We start from the raw sequence: 15,852 nt of genomic DNA, 5'->3' as shown, positions 1-15,852 counted from the left end.
ATAGTTACTCGCGGCTTTCCACTGAGATGAAAAGGTGCGCGCGAATCAAACCAAATATTGGGGTGCATTATGGGAAACGCTCGTGACCGCTAGAGTTCGTTAAAGAGCAACATTCGGGTTTGGAGGAAATTGACTATTTTACTATTTACTAATATGTATATAATATATATCATTTACATTGTGAGGGGAAAATCCCAAAAATTTAATGGAAATAAAAACTTTCAGAATTAATCTGACAAACATTTTTGTATTGCATTACACAATGTATCACAATTACACAATCGCTTTTTTTTATATATATATATATAAAGCTGACTTATACAGTCATTACTTTCTAAATTAATGTATTTAATATTTGTTTGTTTGCGCCTGAATAAATATCTATATATTTGTCAAAAAAAGGAAAACATACACTAACAAACTATACTTTTCTAATTAATTGTGAAAGATGCAGGTGCAAATCCCAGTGTATGAGACATTTATAATATATACAGTATATACCAGTGTATGTATGTCCAAAACCAAATTTATATTAACTTTTGAAGGAACTTGTGTGTCAGGCACAGAATACATTGAACTCCTTTTAGGATGAACTGGAACTGGAGGCTCCTTACCCATCATCAGCACCTGCTCTCACTGATACTATTTTAGCTGAATGAACACTGATCCACAAAGCGAAGATTCAAAAGCAAGTGGAAGACTTTCTTACGATAGAAGAAGTTATTAATACAACACACACAGAAGGAAGAGATTTGGGATGAGATGTTTAACAGGTTCTGATGGTCAGATCTGCTGATTTGGAAGATTGGCTCTAATACACAAATCTCTCAGTACCAAATATGTTTGTTTGACTTTAAAGATTATTGCTCATGTTTTGGGTTTTCTCCTAGTCTCATTCAGTTATTACAATTTGACTAGTAATTAGTATTGCTTTGAAAAAATATCAATAGGACATTTAAGTGATTCCTGTTTATCAGAATTAGCAGCTAAACACTGATTAATGTTTACTGCTTAATGACACTGTAGTAAATCTTCCAAAGAAGTGCTCCAGTCCACTCATGTTTTATACTGGGGAAACAGCTAGTTAAAAGAGCTCCAGACTTTAGAGTGTGATTGTGTTAAAAAAAAAAATCTTCAAATCTCTACAGGACTTGCTATTTATGTGAGCACAAAACACCCAAAACAGAAAGAAATTCAGAAGTATTTTATTTAACCCTATGGGAACACTGTTTTCTCTCTCTCTCACTCACTCACACACTGTTTTAAAGAATAAATACATGCCAGAAACTTTGTACAGCTTTTTAGACATTAGTTTATAAAAAATAACCAACGGAGATGTTGACTCGCAGTGAGCGCCATCTTATTAGTCCAACACGTTAAAATCCTCTGCTGCTTTTCAATTCAATACACATTCTGGCTAAAGCCTGTATGGACATGTCTTTAAAAGGTTTAAATAAAATACAACAAATAAAAATATTCACAGCTAAACACCTATTCATGTAGCTTAAAGTAGAGAATAGTGGTGAACACACAAACACATACACTTTCCAGTGATGTAACTCCAGTGTTTCTCAGTTAAAAAACAAACAAACAAACAAAAAAACAGATTGAAGGCTTTTCACACAACAGACTGCACTCTGTACTTCCTGTTTGAAAGGTCCATATTTCCCTCTACCACTTGATAAAATTAGATAAAGATTTTATCCACCTTTCTAATGATTCCTTGTAATGATGTACATATCTGTATTATATATATATAACAAACCTTCCTCAACTGATTATAAAAATAATACAAATTCCAACTTTTAGAGCACCAGCAAAGAAAAAAAGTTGTGTGTGTTAGGGTGTAAAATCGTTGTCGTGTATAATCCTTTCTGGATTTAATCATCAGTCTAAAAACCACACAATGGCTGTGAAAATAACTAATATGTGTACTTTTTACGGACATCCTTTGTCTTTATAACAAACGCAATGACTAAACCAAAACAAAACGAACAATTCCCAGAATATTTCAACTTTCCGAGCAAATTTTCTAAAGTCAGTGCCAGCGTTGATCACTAGGCCGATCACCAAAAAAAAAAAAAGAATGTGATCTTATATCAGATAGTCAAAGTGTCTGATCAAATTTGAAACATGATCAAAGCGACATCAGAGGCAGAAGTTTCCGAATTTACGGTACAAGCACTGCATAGTAGGTAATGCGGTGAATGTTTTTTATGCAGTGGGCACGTGCATAGTTGTGTAACTTTGAGTGGATTGTACATGGTGACATCGTAACATGCGTAGTATTGATATATATAAATCTCACTCATATTTTGAAATGTGCAGACGTAAAGTAGCGATATACAAGTGTGACCCCAGAACGTATAAACCATTTAAACACATCTCGCACCCTGACAACAAAACCTGAGAAATCTAACATGGAAGTCGAGTGTCCGTTGTCTGGTGTGTGGAAATCTCTCTAACCCTCCGCACGCAGTGTTTGAACTAAAACAGTTTTGTCAGTTTACATCAGAGTGGTTCTGTGGTTCTGATTAGGATCTACATCCTCGCTCCTGACTTCAACACTCTCCCACTCCCCAGTGCGGTTTGACCTTTTGATGGCGTCCACCACAGTTTGCACGTACAGGCCGTCCTCGAACGTAGTTGCCATGGCGATCGGAGGCCGAGCCCATGACCGCCGGTCCTCTTGTGCTTGGAAAGACAGACGGAGCTGATTCACCATCGCTTTCAGTCCTGTGACAGAAGGCCCCGCCCCTGAACCGCTGTCGTTCAAAAGAAGCTCCTCACCTTCTGTGCCGTTGCGCTGGCCATACAGCTCAGTGCTCCTGGCCACCAGTCTCCCGGACGATCCCACCAGCATGACCTCGTGAAGCTCAGCACCTGGTAGGTTAAAGTTCAAGGTCACGTTGCAGACCACACCCCCGGACATGAGCAGCTGAAAGCAGGCATAGTCGTCAGCCGTGACGGAGCGAATGCCGCCGCCTGTGCCGGCGTGACGCACAAAGGTCCTGAGCATTCCGTGCACACGGACGGCCCACCCCCCAGTCAGGTAGCTCAGGAGGTCAATGATACAGGAACCAACCGTGTGAAGGCCACCGCCGCCCATCAGTTCCTCCCACGCCCAGCCGTACGACTGGCTCAACAAAGAACCACCATACACACGTGCTTCACACACCTGCAGGGGGAAAAAGGAAAACTCAGAAAACTACCCACCACAATAAATCAGAAAATATATAAAAAAATAATTAATTAATTCAAATAGAATACACCTACTGTCTTATTTTCAAATACATTTAAATTATCAATAATCTTTAAACAGTAGTTTTCAAGTAAACCAACTATAATCGATAAGTGTTCAAAATATATACAATACAGACCAAAAGTTTGGACACACCTTCTCATTCAAAGAGTTCTCTTTATTTTCATGACTATGAAAATAGTAGATTCACACTGAAGGCATCAAAACTATGAATTAACACATGTGGAATTATATACATAACAAAAAAGTTATGTATACAAAGAAACTTCCTCACATGCGGACCGCCCCAGGAAAGGAAGACCAAGAGTCCCCTCTGCTGTGGAGGATAAGTTCATCCGAGTCACCAGCCTCAGAAATCGCAGGGTAACAGCAGCTCAAATTAGAGACTAGGTCAATGGCACACATCTCTACAACAACTGTTAAGAGGAGACTGTGTGAATCAGGCCTTCATGGTAGAATATCTGCTAGGAAACCACTGCTAAAGAAAGGCAACAAGCAGAAGAGACTTGTTTGGGCTAAAGAACACAAGGAATGGACATTAGACCAGTGGAAATCTGTGCTTTGGTCTGATGAGTCCAAATTCGAGATCTTTGGTTCCGACCACCGTGTCTTTGTGCGACGCAGAAAAGGTGAACGGATGGACTCTACATGCCTGGTTCCCACCGTGAAGCATGGAGGAGGAGGTGTGATGGCGTGGGGTGCTTTGCTGGTGACACTGTTGGGGATTTATTCAAAATTGAAGGCATACTGAACCAGCATGGCTACCACGGCATCTTGCAGCGGCATGCTATTCCATCCGTTTTGCGTTTAGTTGGACCATCATTTATTTTTCAACAGGACAATGACCCCAAACACACCTCCAGGCTGTGTAAGGGCTATTTGACCAAGAAGGAGAGTGATGGGGTGCTGCGCCAGATGACCTGGCCTCCACAGTCACCGGACCTGAACCCAATCGAGATGGTTTAGGGGTGAGCTGGACCGCAGAGTGAAGGCAAAAGGGCCAACAAGTGCTAAGCATCTCTGGGAACTCCTTCAAGACTGTTGGAAGACCATTTCAGGTGACTACCTCTTGAAGCTCATAAAGAGAATGCCAAGAGTGTGCAAAGCAGTAATCAAAGCAAAAGGTGGCTACATTGAAGAACCTAGAATATGACATTTTCAGTTGTTTCACACTTTTTTGTTATGTATATAATTCCACATGTGTTAATTCTTAGTTTTGATGCCTTCAGTGTGAATCTACAATTTTCATAGTCATAAAAATAAAGAAAACTCTTTGAATGAGAAGGTGTGTCCAAACTTTTGGTCTGTACTGTATATATATAGAACAATTATAAATATATCCGGGGCAAAAATATAAACATAGAATAAGTTCCGTTTGGTGTCTTGATTTACATAATTTAAAACAACAATTACTTTAAAACATTTATAAGAATATTTTGTCTTCATGCTCTAGGTTGAGTTTGGTTTCACTAATAATAAACATACATTTGCATAAAGCATCCATGTTTGTCCATTCCCATGTTGATTAGAGTATTAAAAACTTCAAACGTATTGATTTAAGGTACATTTACAACAGATAAAAATGTGTGTTTATTGACAGCCCTAATATTTTATTTATATTTATATATATATATATATATATATATATATATATTATATATATATATATATATATATATATATATATATATATATATATATATATATATATAATGCGCAAAAGTTTAGGAACCCCTCACAATGTCCATGATTTTCATTTATGTGGGTGTTTGGATCAGCAATTTCATTTTGATCTATCAAATAACTGAAGGACACAGTAATATTTCAGAAGTAAAATGAAGTTTATTAGATTAACATAAAATGCGCAATATGCATCAAAACGAAATTAGACAGGTGGATAAATTTGGGCACCCCAACAGAAAAATTACATCAATATTTAGTAGAGCCTCCTTTACCAGAAATAACAGCCTCTAGAAGCTTCCTATAGCCTGTAATGAGTGTCTGGATACTGGATGAATGTATTTTGGACCATTCCTTCTTACAAAACATCTCCAGTTCAGTTAGGTTTGATGGTTGCTAAAAAGGACAGCCGGCTTCAAATCACCCCACAGATGTTCAATGACATTCAGGTCTGGGGAATGGGATGGCCAATCCAGAACATTGTACTTGTTCCTCTGCATAAATGCCCGAGTAGATTTTGAGCAGTCTTTTGGGTCATTGTTTGTTGAAATATCCAGCCCTGGCATAACTTTAACTTTGATTCCTCAACATTATTCGCATAGATTCCACTCAATATCAGCAGATTCTTGAGTTGAATCTATGCGACCCTCAACTTTAACCAGATTCCCAGTACCAGCACTGGCCACACAGCCCCACAGCATGATGGAACCTCGTCCAAATTTTACTGTGGGTAGCAAGTGTTTTTCTTAGAACGCTGTGTTCTTTTGCCACCATGCATAACGCCCCTTGTTATGACCAAATAACTCAATCTTTGTTTCATCAGTCCACAGCACCTTATTCCAAAATGAAGCTGCCTTGTCCAAATATGCGTTTGCATACCTCAAGTGACTCCGTTTGTGGCGTGTGTGCAGAAAAGGCTGGTTTCGCACTACTCTCCCATACAGCTTCTCCTTCTGCAAAGTGTGCTGAATTGTTGAACAATGCACAGTGACACCATCTGCAGCAAGTTGATGTTGTAGGTCTTTGGAGGTGGTCTGTGGGCTGTTTTTGACTGTTCTCACCATTCTTCACCTTTGCCTCTCCATTATGTTATGTGGCCTGCCACTTTTAGCCTTAACAAGAACTGTGCCTGTGGTCTTCCATTTCCTCACTATGTTCCTCACAGTGGACACTGACAGCTTATATCTCTGCGATAACCTTTTGTAGCCTTCCGCTAAACCATAATGTTGAACAATTTTAATTTTCAGGTCATTTGACAGTTGTTTTGAGACCCCCATGTAGCCACTCTTCAGAGGAGAGTCAAAGAGAACAACAACTTGAAATTGGCCACCTCAAATACCTTTTCTCATGATGGGATGCACCTGTCTATGAAGTTCAAGGCTTAATGAGCTCACCAAACCAATTGTGTGTGCCAATTAATCAGTGCTAAGTAGTTACAGGTATTCAAATCAACAAAATGACAAGGGTGCCCAAATTTAATAATTTCGTTTTGATGCATATTGCACATTATCTAATAAACCTCATTTCACTACTGAAATATTACTGTGTCCTTCAGTTATTTGATAGATCAAAATTAAATTGCTGATCCAAACACCCAAATACTTATAAATGAAAATCATGGACATTGTCAGGGGTTCCTAAACTTTTGCATACAACTGTATATATACAGGTAGTCCTCGACTTACGACCACGATTGGTTCCAACAGACCGGTCGTAACACGATTTGGTCGTAAGTAGAGTAGGCTATATGTACAGTACTGTGAAATGATGTTCTAAAAATCTTTAAGTACCGTATTTTCCGGACTATAAGCCGCTACTTTTTTCCCACGTTTTGAACCCAGCGTCTTATACAATGAAGCGGCTAATTTATGGATTTTTCCAGGGTTTTTCCCGGTTTCACAAACTTCAAGCTAAAACACTGAGCCCCATAACATTAGACCAATGAAATTCGAACGGGTTCAGGTAAACCAATGAAATTCTTTATATTAAATCAGATGCGCTCCCACTGAATCGAGCCGCACCACATCATAAATATGGATGAGGTTCCTCTAACGTTTGACCTGCTGCTCACTTGGACTGTCAACAGGAAATGTGAATCATTTGTCACGCTGAAAACAACTGGGCATGAAAAAACGCATTTCACCTGTGTTCTGAGCTGCACGGCATCGGGAGAAAAGCGTCACCAATGGTGATTTTTAAACACACAACGACGCCGTGGCTAACGATTGTGGTCGTAAGGTCGAATGGTCGTAAGTTGCATAGGTCGTAAAATGACGACTGCCTGTGTGTGTATATGTATATATGTATATGTATATATATATATGTATATGTATATATATATATATATATATAATATATATAATATATATATATATATAATATATATATATATATATATATATATATATATATATATATATATATATATATATATATATATATATATATATATATATATATATATATATATCTCGAACCAATAAATTATGTGGTACCAAAACATTATCTATCTGGTTACTGTACACATTTTTAAAAACATGCCTAATTGCTATGAATTGATTGTATGTAGGTGGAGTGGAGATTATGTGGGGAAAATATCCACATTTAAAATACAGACAATAGAAAACTTTTTTTTTTTTTTTTTTTTTTATGACACCCTTATACTCTTAAAATAAGATTTTATAGTTACAAGTTTGAGAACTCCTTCTTAAAGTGTTTTGAAGGAGGGGGAAAAAAAAAAACAGTCTACTTCAGTCTAAAAAGAAAGCATGTTTTAAAGAAAAGAAAATTGGAGAGAGGAAAGACAAGATTCGATAGAGTAGCTAAAGTCTACATAGCCATACTTTTTTTTTTTCCATTTCACAAATCCATTAAATATAAAAAATGATGAGAGTGTGTGAATTATTTGGAATAAGTAAATTTTTCACAGCCTGAATAAAATGAACAAGTAAAATTCTACTGTATACACTCCTAACAGGTGCGGGTGCATGTGTGTTTACCTGAAGTGTCCCACAGTAGCCCTCTGCCAGCAGCCTCTTCATCAGGACGAAGGCAGGGAGAAAGCGCAGAGCGTTGTTCATGATGCTCATTAGCTGCGGGTAATACCGCGCCGCCGTCACCATCATACAAGCATCTGTTAGCGTAGCAGCTTGCTCGCTGATCACGTTCTTTCCAATTCCTACACACACAGGTAAAGTTTAATATGTCGTTTTACAGCAGATCTTTTTCCCTTTTTTTTGTTTTGTTTTGAGGGTGTGGCTAAACATGCTTTTCTTAATCTATGTTTTGCTCATATCATACCAGTATTTGATGATAAAGGTTGGCAAATTACAATTTCCCATATTTATTAATAGGGTTGCCAAGGGGTGAAACATTTCCAGAAACTTTCTATAGGGAACTTCATTTGAGGAACTTGGGAAATATTCCAAGTTAGAAGCTTTCCAGAAATTTATGGGAAATTTATATAAACTGTATCATATGCAAACATAAATACAAATGTTTTGTTTTGTCATAAGATGGCATGCATGCAAACTAATAAATCTTTTTGAAAAAATTACCTTTTTTACTTAAATTTAATTGTACAATTTTGTTGCACAATAGCTTAAGTTTCCAACATGAATTTATGTAATATTTCGAACATTTCTGTGAATATGCGCGAAGACGAATATTGTTGACATTATTTTGTGTGCAGGATTTAAGAAATGATCTGTGTTATGATAAGGAGGAATGCAGTGCGTGCCTCAATAACCCTGCAGTAAGTGTGCTGTGTGCATGTGATCTGCTTTAAGACAATGTTCATTGGTAAAAGTGCTATACAAAAAATATAAAAATTATAATAATTGGGTAGAAATGTAAAAAAAAAAATTACATTAAATCTGTTTGTTTTAACCACAATTAAAGCATTAATTATTACTACATTAAGTTCCCTGATATAGGCTAACCTGCAATTTTGTGAATTCCCAGTTTATTCTCATGAATTCCTGTTAATTTCCCCAGAAAGTTTCCTGTTTCGAAAATTCCCGGAATTTTGCAATCCTAGTTATTAATAGAGGTCAAGGCACCATACCGATCAATAAAACCATACCGATCGTTTTTCCGGCTAGTAGCGGCGAATCACTGAAGCCACGTGCTGATTGTTTTTACACGGGAGATGGCGCGCTGCATGGAGTGCGCTGCATTATATTTATTAATTATAGAACTATACTTATTAATGAATATATTAATATTTATTTCCCTTTAGCACATTTAGTAATTCAGTACTCTTTTACATGGAGTGTTAGTTTTGTTTTTTAACCCAATACCGATTTTATAAACTATCCTCAGCAAGAATGGTTTAAATATATTTTTCTGAAGTTCTGTGTAAAATGCTGAGGAAGCAAGTTAACATTAAAAGAACAATTCAGTCAGGCATTGTCTGTCTCGCTCTGTGTGTGTGTGTGTGTGTGTGTGTGTGTGTGTGTGTGTGTGTGTGAGTGCGAGAGAGAGAGAGAGAGAGAGAGAGAGAGAGAGAGAACAGAACTGGGTGCGGCTCAGGAAGGAACCCAATCCGTTCTGTTCAGTACACAGATATCTGATAAAGAAAAGGAGAGTATACTAGTATAAGACTCTCACCCAATGCCTTCGTGGCGATCTGGCGTGTGTGCGGTGGTGGCGTCAGAATGCACACTAGATGTACTTCCTGCCGCAGCAGGACATCATCTGATTGGCTAGTAGAGAATGGGATGTTGAGATGATTAGCCAGACGTTCTGCTTCCTCCTGCGTCCGGCCCCAAAGGGCCTGAACTGGAAATCCTGCCTCTTGCAGTAAGGGCACCAAGGAGCGTACAGCCTGCCCCGTTCCAAACACACCCACACCTGGCAACATTCTGCTCAACACACATACACACAAGCCTGCTTCTGCCCTCACGCTCCCTTAGCCATTACACACCATGTCCCATCTGAAGAAGTTGAAGCTCCAAGATCTGAAGAGATCCTACACAGAGAGACAGAGGGGGATGTGGGGGGGGGGGGGGTGTGACAGAGGGCAGATGAAGGAGCTAAACGAAAACAAACCTGGAGTAGATCAGTGATTAAATTACTAATACAATTCGCTTAAAGTAGTTAAGAAAAGGAACAGCCTGCCATGTAGGGGGAATACTATGACTGACTGACACATTCCAGTGCAATTCGCACAGTGCCGATCCACTTAAACAAGCTCTGGTATGTACGTTTTCATTCTCCATGTCTTGTTTACTGTCCTATTAACATCCCCCTTCAAATGTTTGATCACCTGACTTTCACAGAAGTCACAGGGGTTAGTGTAATATAAACATTCGACAAAAATCGATTTTAAAATATAAAAAAAAACCAAGTTAAAATTAATCCATTTCTACAGATTTATAAGAAAAATAAAGTCAACACAAGTCGTTATTTTAGAAAAATCTCATGTAAATTAATCCCAAATAATACCAATACCGTAATGTAACAAAAGCGGCTCTCTGATTTCTGCACCATTATAATTCTTGCTTCCTCAACTATTTATTTATTCAACCCCCTTAATGTAAAATAAAACGCCCTTTTGGGAAGCCTTGTTTTTAAATTGATTGCAATCACAATCTTTCTTTTATTAAAAAAAAATGCATACACATTATGGTTGCGAAGGGTGGAAACATTTTCGGGAACTTCCCAGAAAACTTTCCATGGGAACTTGATCTGGGGAATTTGGAAAATATTCCAAATTGGAAACTTACCAAGAATTTGTGGGAATGTACATGAGCATATGGGAATTCATTAGACATTCTGGGAAACTGATCTAAACTGTGTCATATACAAACAAATATAAAGTGTTTGCTCATAAGCTGACAGGCATGGAAACTAATACAGATTTAAAAAAGGACATTTTTGACTGATTTTATTGTAAGTAGAATTTTAATTATTTTACTGAGCAACACAAAAGCATAATTGTTGAATGAAATAAACATATTTCCTTATGATTGCTGTGTAATGAAATCATCCTCCACCCAAACACTTCCACAAAAATGTCCCTTTCAAAATGTAAAATCAAAGCATTTTCTCTCAAGGTTCTTAAGTCTCTGGTTTCTTCCTCACAATCCTTTTAGGTCTCAATAGTTTCTTCCTGAACCTCATATACACCCTCCATATACTCTTCCTTGACATCTGCCTCGTCTTCATCTTCTGTGTCACTGTTTAGCTTTGTTGACGAAGGGTCTGTGTCAGGCTCGAAGAGCCGCAGATTTGCCTGGATGGCCACCAGTTTTTCAACCCTTGCATTCGTGAGCCTGTTGCGAACCTTTGTGTGTGTGTTCCTAAAAGGTGACCAGTTGCGCTCAGAGGCGGCTGATGTTGGTGGGATTTGAAGGATGATCGAGGCTACAGTTGCAAGGGCCTCAGATCCACAAAGTCCTTTCCACCAGGTAGATGCAGAAAGGTGCTGGCATGACTGCCATATCCCATCCCATTCCCAAAGGCCTTGCTTGGTACAGTACTTTGCCAGACTGCTGAAAACTTCGCCTTCATCAAGACCCAGATGATGAGACATGGCAGAAATAACACTGTAAGCACCGTTGATCTCTTCAGCAGTGAGTATGCTTTTCTCATATTTTGGGTCCAACATGTATGCTGCTGCGTGTATTGGCTTCATGCAGAACTCTTGGTGCTTCTCCATTGATCTGACCACCGCAGTTTCCTCTGCTTGCAGCAACAGGGAAGTGGGCAGGACGGTTAGTATTTCTTCTTTGAGGTCAGCGAACAGACATTTAACATCTGACAAGGTGGCATTTTCACCTTCTATCTTGGCAATAGCTGCTGCTATTGGTTTAAGGATTGTCAGGCTGCTAGTCACTCTTTCCCAGAAAACATTATCCATCAGGATTCTCGTGATGGCACTTTCAATGGCTGCAGTCTGCGATATGGCCATCTCTTGCAAAGACTCCTTTCCCTCTAGCAGACTGGCATACATGATGACAACCCCACCCCATTGAGTGATGCTGGGGAGCTTCAGTGTGGTGTTCTTGTTTTTTTCTTTTTGCTTAGAGAGATAGATTGCTGAAGCTTCCTGTTTGTCCTTCACATATTTCACTACTTGCTTCGCTGTCTTGTACAGTGTGTTCATTGTATTCAGTGCCATGATGTCTGAAAGGAGAAGATTAAGAGCATGAGCAGCACAGCCAATTGTTGTTATGTGAGGGTAGGTCTCCTCCACGAGTGCCCAAGCGACCTTCATATTTGCAGCATTGTCAGTTACAAGTGCAAAAACCTTCTGAGGTCCAAGATCATTGATAACTGCTTTCAGCTCATCAGCAATGTAACGGCCAGTGTGTCTGTTGTCCTTTGAGTCTGTGCTCTTATAGAATACTGGTTGTGGGGTGGTGACGATGTAGTTGATAATTCCTTGTCCCCGGACATTCGACCACCCATCAGAGATGACTGAAATGCAGTCTGCTTGGTCAATGGTTTGCTTGACCTTTGCCTGCACTCTGTGGAACTCTCTATCCAGCAAATGAGTAGATAAAGCATGTCTGGTGGGGGGGGTGTATGCAGGGCAAAGGAAATTCAGAAATCTCTTCCAATAGACATTGGATGTGAGCATCAGAGGTGAGCCAGTAGCATACATTGCTCGAGCAAAACATTCATCAGCATTCCTCTGGCTATGTTCATCCATTGAGTCAAAAAATCCTCTGATTCCAGAGTGACCAGGAGCTGAATAATGGGTGTCTGAATCTGAATCGTTTTCACTTCGAACGGAAGCAGATGAACTCTTGCCTGGAGTTGCTTGTTTTAAACCCTGGGAAAACATTGGGCACTTGGCTATATGCTGCTGCATCTTTGTGGCATTCTTAACATAGCTCTTTGCACAGTATTTGCAAGTGTACATAGTCTTTCCTTCCACATTGACTGAGGTGAAATGTATCCACACGTGAGATGGTGTGCGTGGCATTGTTCTGTAGGAGATTAGGAAAAAAGCTTGTAAAAACACTTGTGCAATGCAGTTAAATAAATAATTAGTTAAACAAACTGAATGTTTTTGGAATGGTAAACATATTTTACAATTGATGAAAATAAATACAAAATAGGCTAGATGAATAAATGCTCAAATAGAAAGTTTGCTAAAACAAACTATAACCCAGTATATACGATAATGGTGAAAGGTTTGGACATTACATTACATGGACATCACAATGTTTAAGGTTTTTGAAAGAGGTCTCTTATGGTAATCAAGCCTGCATTTATTTGATCAAAAATACAGAAAAAAAAACAATTAAAATCGTGAAATACTTGTACAATTTAAAATGAAACTTTGTATTAATCAAAGAATCCTGAAAAAGTATCAGGGTATAAAAATATTTAGCAGCATAACCGTTTCCAAAATTGATGAGAAATCGGCATGTTAGAATGATTTCTGAAGGATCGTGTGACACTGAAGACTGGTGTAATAACTGATAAACATTCTTCTTGGCATCACAGAAATACATTAAAGTAAAGTATATTAAAACATAAAACTGTCGTAGTAATAATAATAATATTTCACAATATTACTGTTTTGTTGTGTATTTTGATCAAATAAGTGCAGACTTGAGGAGCAGAAGAGACTTCTTTCAAAAACATTCAAAACAGTAATGGGTCCAAACATTTTGACCAGTACTGTACTTCTGGATAAGAACAGAAAACTGGATAGCAGATAGTAGAAGAACGAGCATCACATCTTGAGCTCGTTAACCTTTTAAACTGTTAATGAAATAGTGCTAGCTTACATTTAGCACATCTGATTTACTGTCTGCTAGTTACTGTATAAACACATTTGGGTATTTGCTAAACTTTAATACCATGGATAAAATATATGTACCCGATGAATATCAAAACTTACTTGAATGGATGTAATCTTCGCACTCAAATGCAGAACTGTGGCTTCAATATTCTTGTGGTAGTCAGAGACTGGAAGTTGGGGCGGAATTTCCCCCCGCCCCCAGGTGACTATTGTCGGGCTCACACTGTACGATTTTGGCCACGATTTGGTCGTCTGAAACAAATGTTGAAAATCCTAAAAGATTCCTATAATCCTAGGGTACGATCTGTAGTCTTTGATCACTGGTGTGACATGTTCACCGACTGACGATTAATGGCGTTTGCGGTCATTTCTTTTTTTCCTCTGATGAAAAACTCTGGAAGTGTCAGATTTCAGACTCTTTCCTGAACCAATCCGAGCCCCGAACCTGATGACGCGACAAGTTCAAACCACCTCGGGGAAAATGTCGAAACGAGTCAGGTGGAAAGTACAGCAGGAAGAAACTTAGAGTTGTGGATGGGAACGGGGTGTTTGTATTATGTTTTCAAAACAAAAACAACGCTACAGAGACTTTTTGTTTGCTGCTACTATTAGCGAGACGACGCGGGTCTGAACGTGTCGCGGATTAATGACGTAAGAGGTCGGACGAGTCATTTTTCCCCTTATGTGTGTCAGGATTTGCAGTCGTACAATCTGACAAGCAACAATCGCGAGGGACTATAAAAATCGCACAGTGTGGGCCCGGAATTAGGGGGATTGTTTTTTTGGGGGGTTATGGTCTTTTTTAAAGACACTTTTAGAAATATCTGCTCAGTCAGTGTATTTTTTTTTTTAACAACGATACAATAGCACAATAGCTTGCACATAGCACAAGGATGTTTTAAACATAAATGTAATATTTATGCCATGTACGTGAATACTCGCCAAGATGGACATTTTTAATACTCAATACCCCTGCCGGAAGTGTGTTATGTGTGCTTGTTACTGATGTGTGTGAAGGGTAGAAATGCAACTAAAATCGCATTAAATCAGGTCAATTCAATTCAAGATTATCCTACAATTGTTTTTTTCAACTACATTTAAGATCCCTGTTATAGACTAACCTGCAACTTTGTAAATTCCCGGTTTATTCCAATAAATTCCCGTTCATTCCCAGGAAAAGTTTCCAGTCTTGAAAATTTCCCGGAATTTTAAAACCATACCAAAACATATTGTTCAAAATAATATAAAATCTATAAAAAAAAATTCTGAGTAACATTCAATATCGTGGCTCTAAATTCTAACACCTACTGCTTTATCAACTTTACATAGAGTATATAACAATAAAGGGATTCTAATTAATGAAAAATGTTATAAATATACATGTTCAAATATAGATAAACAATGAAATAATATGATAACGAATATATTACAACATATAATTGTATGCGAGAACAAGTTATGCATTAATATGGGTAAGTTGATTCGACAGCGAATTAAAACGCAACAACGCCCATTTACCTGGTTTTATGGTTTTACATAAGTGTCAAATCTTTTCCGAAAATAATAATACAAATAATAAATGTTATTATAATAAACAATAATAAACTACTGTATTTTTCTGTGAGGAGAATGCAGTTAGCTAGGTTCATGATTAGCTTGCTAGGTAGCTAATAATAAAAATCAATATTAACCAGCCTCAGTAAGGTGATTGGATACGTGTTAAAAAATTCTTAAACATTGTACTCACCTAAACTCCTATTTTTCTCAAACCAGAAATCGTTTTTTGTTTATTTTTTGCCCAAAAGAAATCTCCCGAGTCGAGTCCTTACTAGCATCCGGGCCACCTCCCTCCTCAGATCAGATTAGGACAAACTCATTCTCTTTCTCAAGAAAGGAAAAGAAATCTTCATGTCATTCTTACACGGTCCATATTTCTTCACCTCTTCTCTTGTATTATTTTTCTGTTCGTCTGCAGTGTAAAACCGGTGCTGTGAATTTTATGAATTGTGTACACAGCGGTGAGATTTCTAACACTACAAACAGATCCGGTCACAGAAACAAGCGAGGAGCGTTCGCGCATGCGCAGCACGGGTCAGCGCGCGCCAATCACCACGCCTATTTCTACGCCCACGGTGACGTATCCGGT

General features: G+C 38.3%; 1 protein-coding gene across 5 annotated transcripts; it reads right to left on the bottom strand.

Annotated features, from left to right (window-relative positions):
* Positions 1 to 1,189: 1,189 nt before the first annotated feature.
* On the bottom strand, positions 1,190 to 15,850 carry gfod2 (glucose-fructose oxidoreductase domain containing 2). Of its 5 annotated transcripts, none has more exons than XM_083558531.1 (4): positions 15,454 to 15,837; positions 9,554 to 9,914; positions 7,942 to 8,120; positions 1,190 to 3,178 (listed from the first exon to the last, which is right to left on the bottom strand). In XM_083558531.1, exons 2-4 carry the CDS (start codon positions 9,804 to 9,806, stop codon positions 2,507 to 2,509), a joined length of 1,104 nt encoding a protein of 367 aa, XP_083414657.1. In that variant the 5' UTR covers positions 9,807 to 9,914; positions 15,454 to 15,837; the 3' UTR covers positions 1,190 to 2,506. The 5 variants fall into 5 exon arrangements, with proteins under 5 accessions (XP_083414657.1, XP_083414656.1, XP_083414654.1 ...); XM_083558530.1 differs by lacking the exon at positions 15,454 to 15,837 and adding an exon at positions 13,806 to 15,425 and having other exon boundaries at positions 9,554 to 12,882; XM_083558528.1 differs by lacking the exons at positions 1,190 to 3,178; positions 7,942 to 8,120; positions 9,554 to 9,914 and adding exons at positions 10,331 to 12,882; positions 13,806 to 13,958 and having other exon boundaries at positions 15,454 to 15,850.
* Positions 15,851 to 15,852: the final 2 nt, after the last annotated feature.

The sequence above is a fragment of the Silurus aristotelis genome (genome assembly GCF_946808225.1).
Source record: "Silurus aristotelis genome assembly, chromosome: 13".
Classification (NCBI taxonomy): Eukaryota; Metazoa; Chordata; class Actinopteri; order Siluriformes; family Siluridae; genus Silurus; species Silurus aristotelis.
The sequence above is the reverse complement of the archived record's forward strand: the minus strand, read 5'-3'. Positions and strand labels throughout refer to the sequence as shown.

Coding starts and splice junctions, on each gene's coding strand:
- gfod2 (XM_083558528.1), bottom strand. CDS start 12,878: ATGCCACGCACACCATCTCACGTGTGGATACATTTCACCTCAGTCAAT.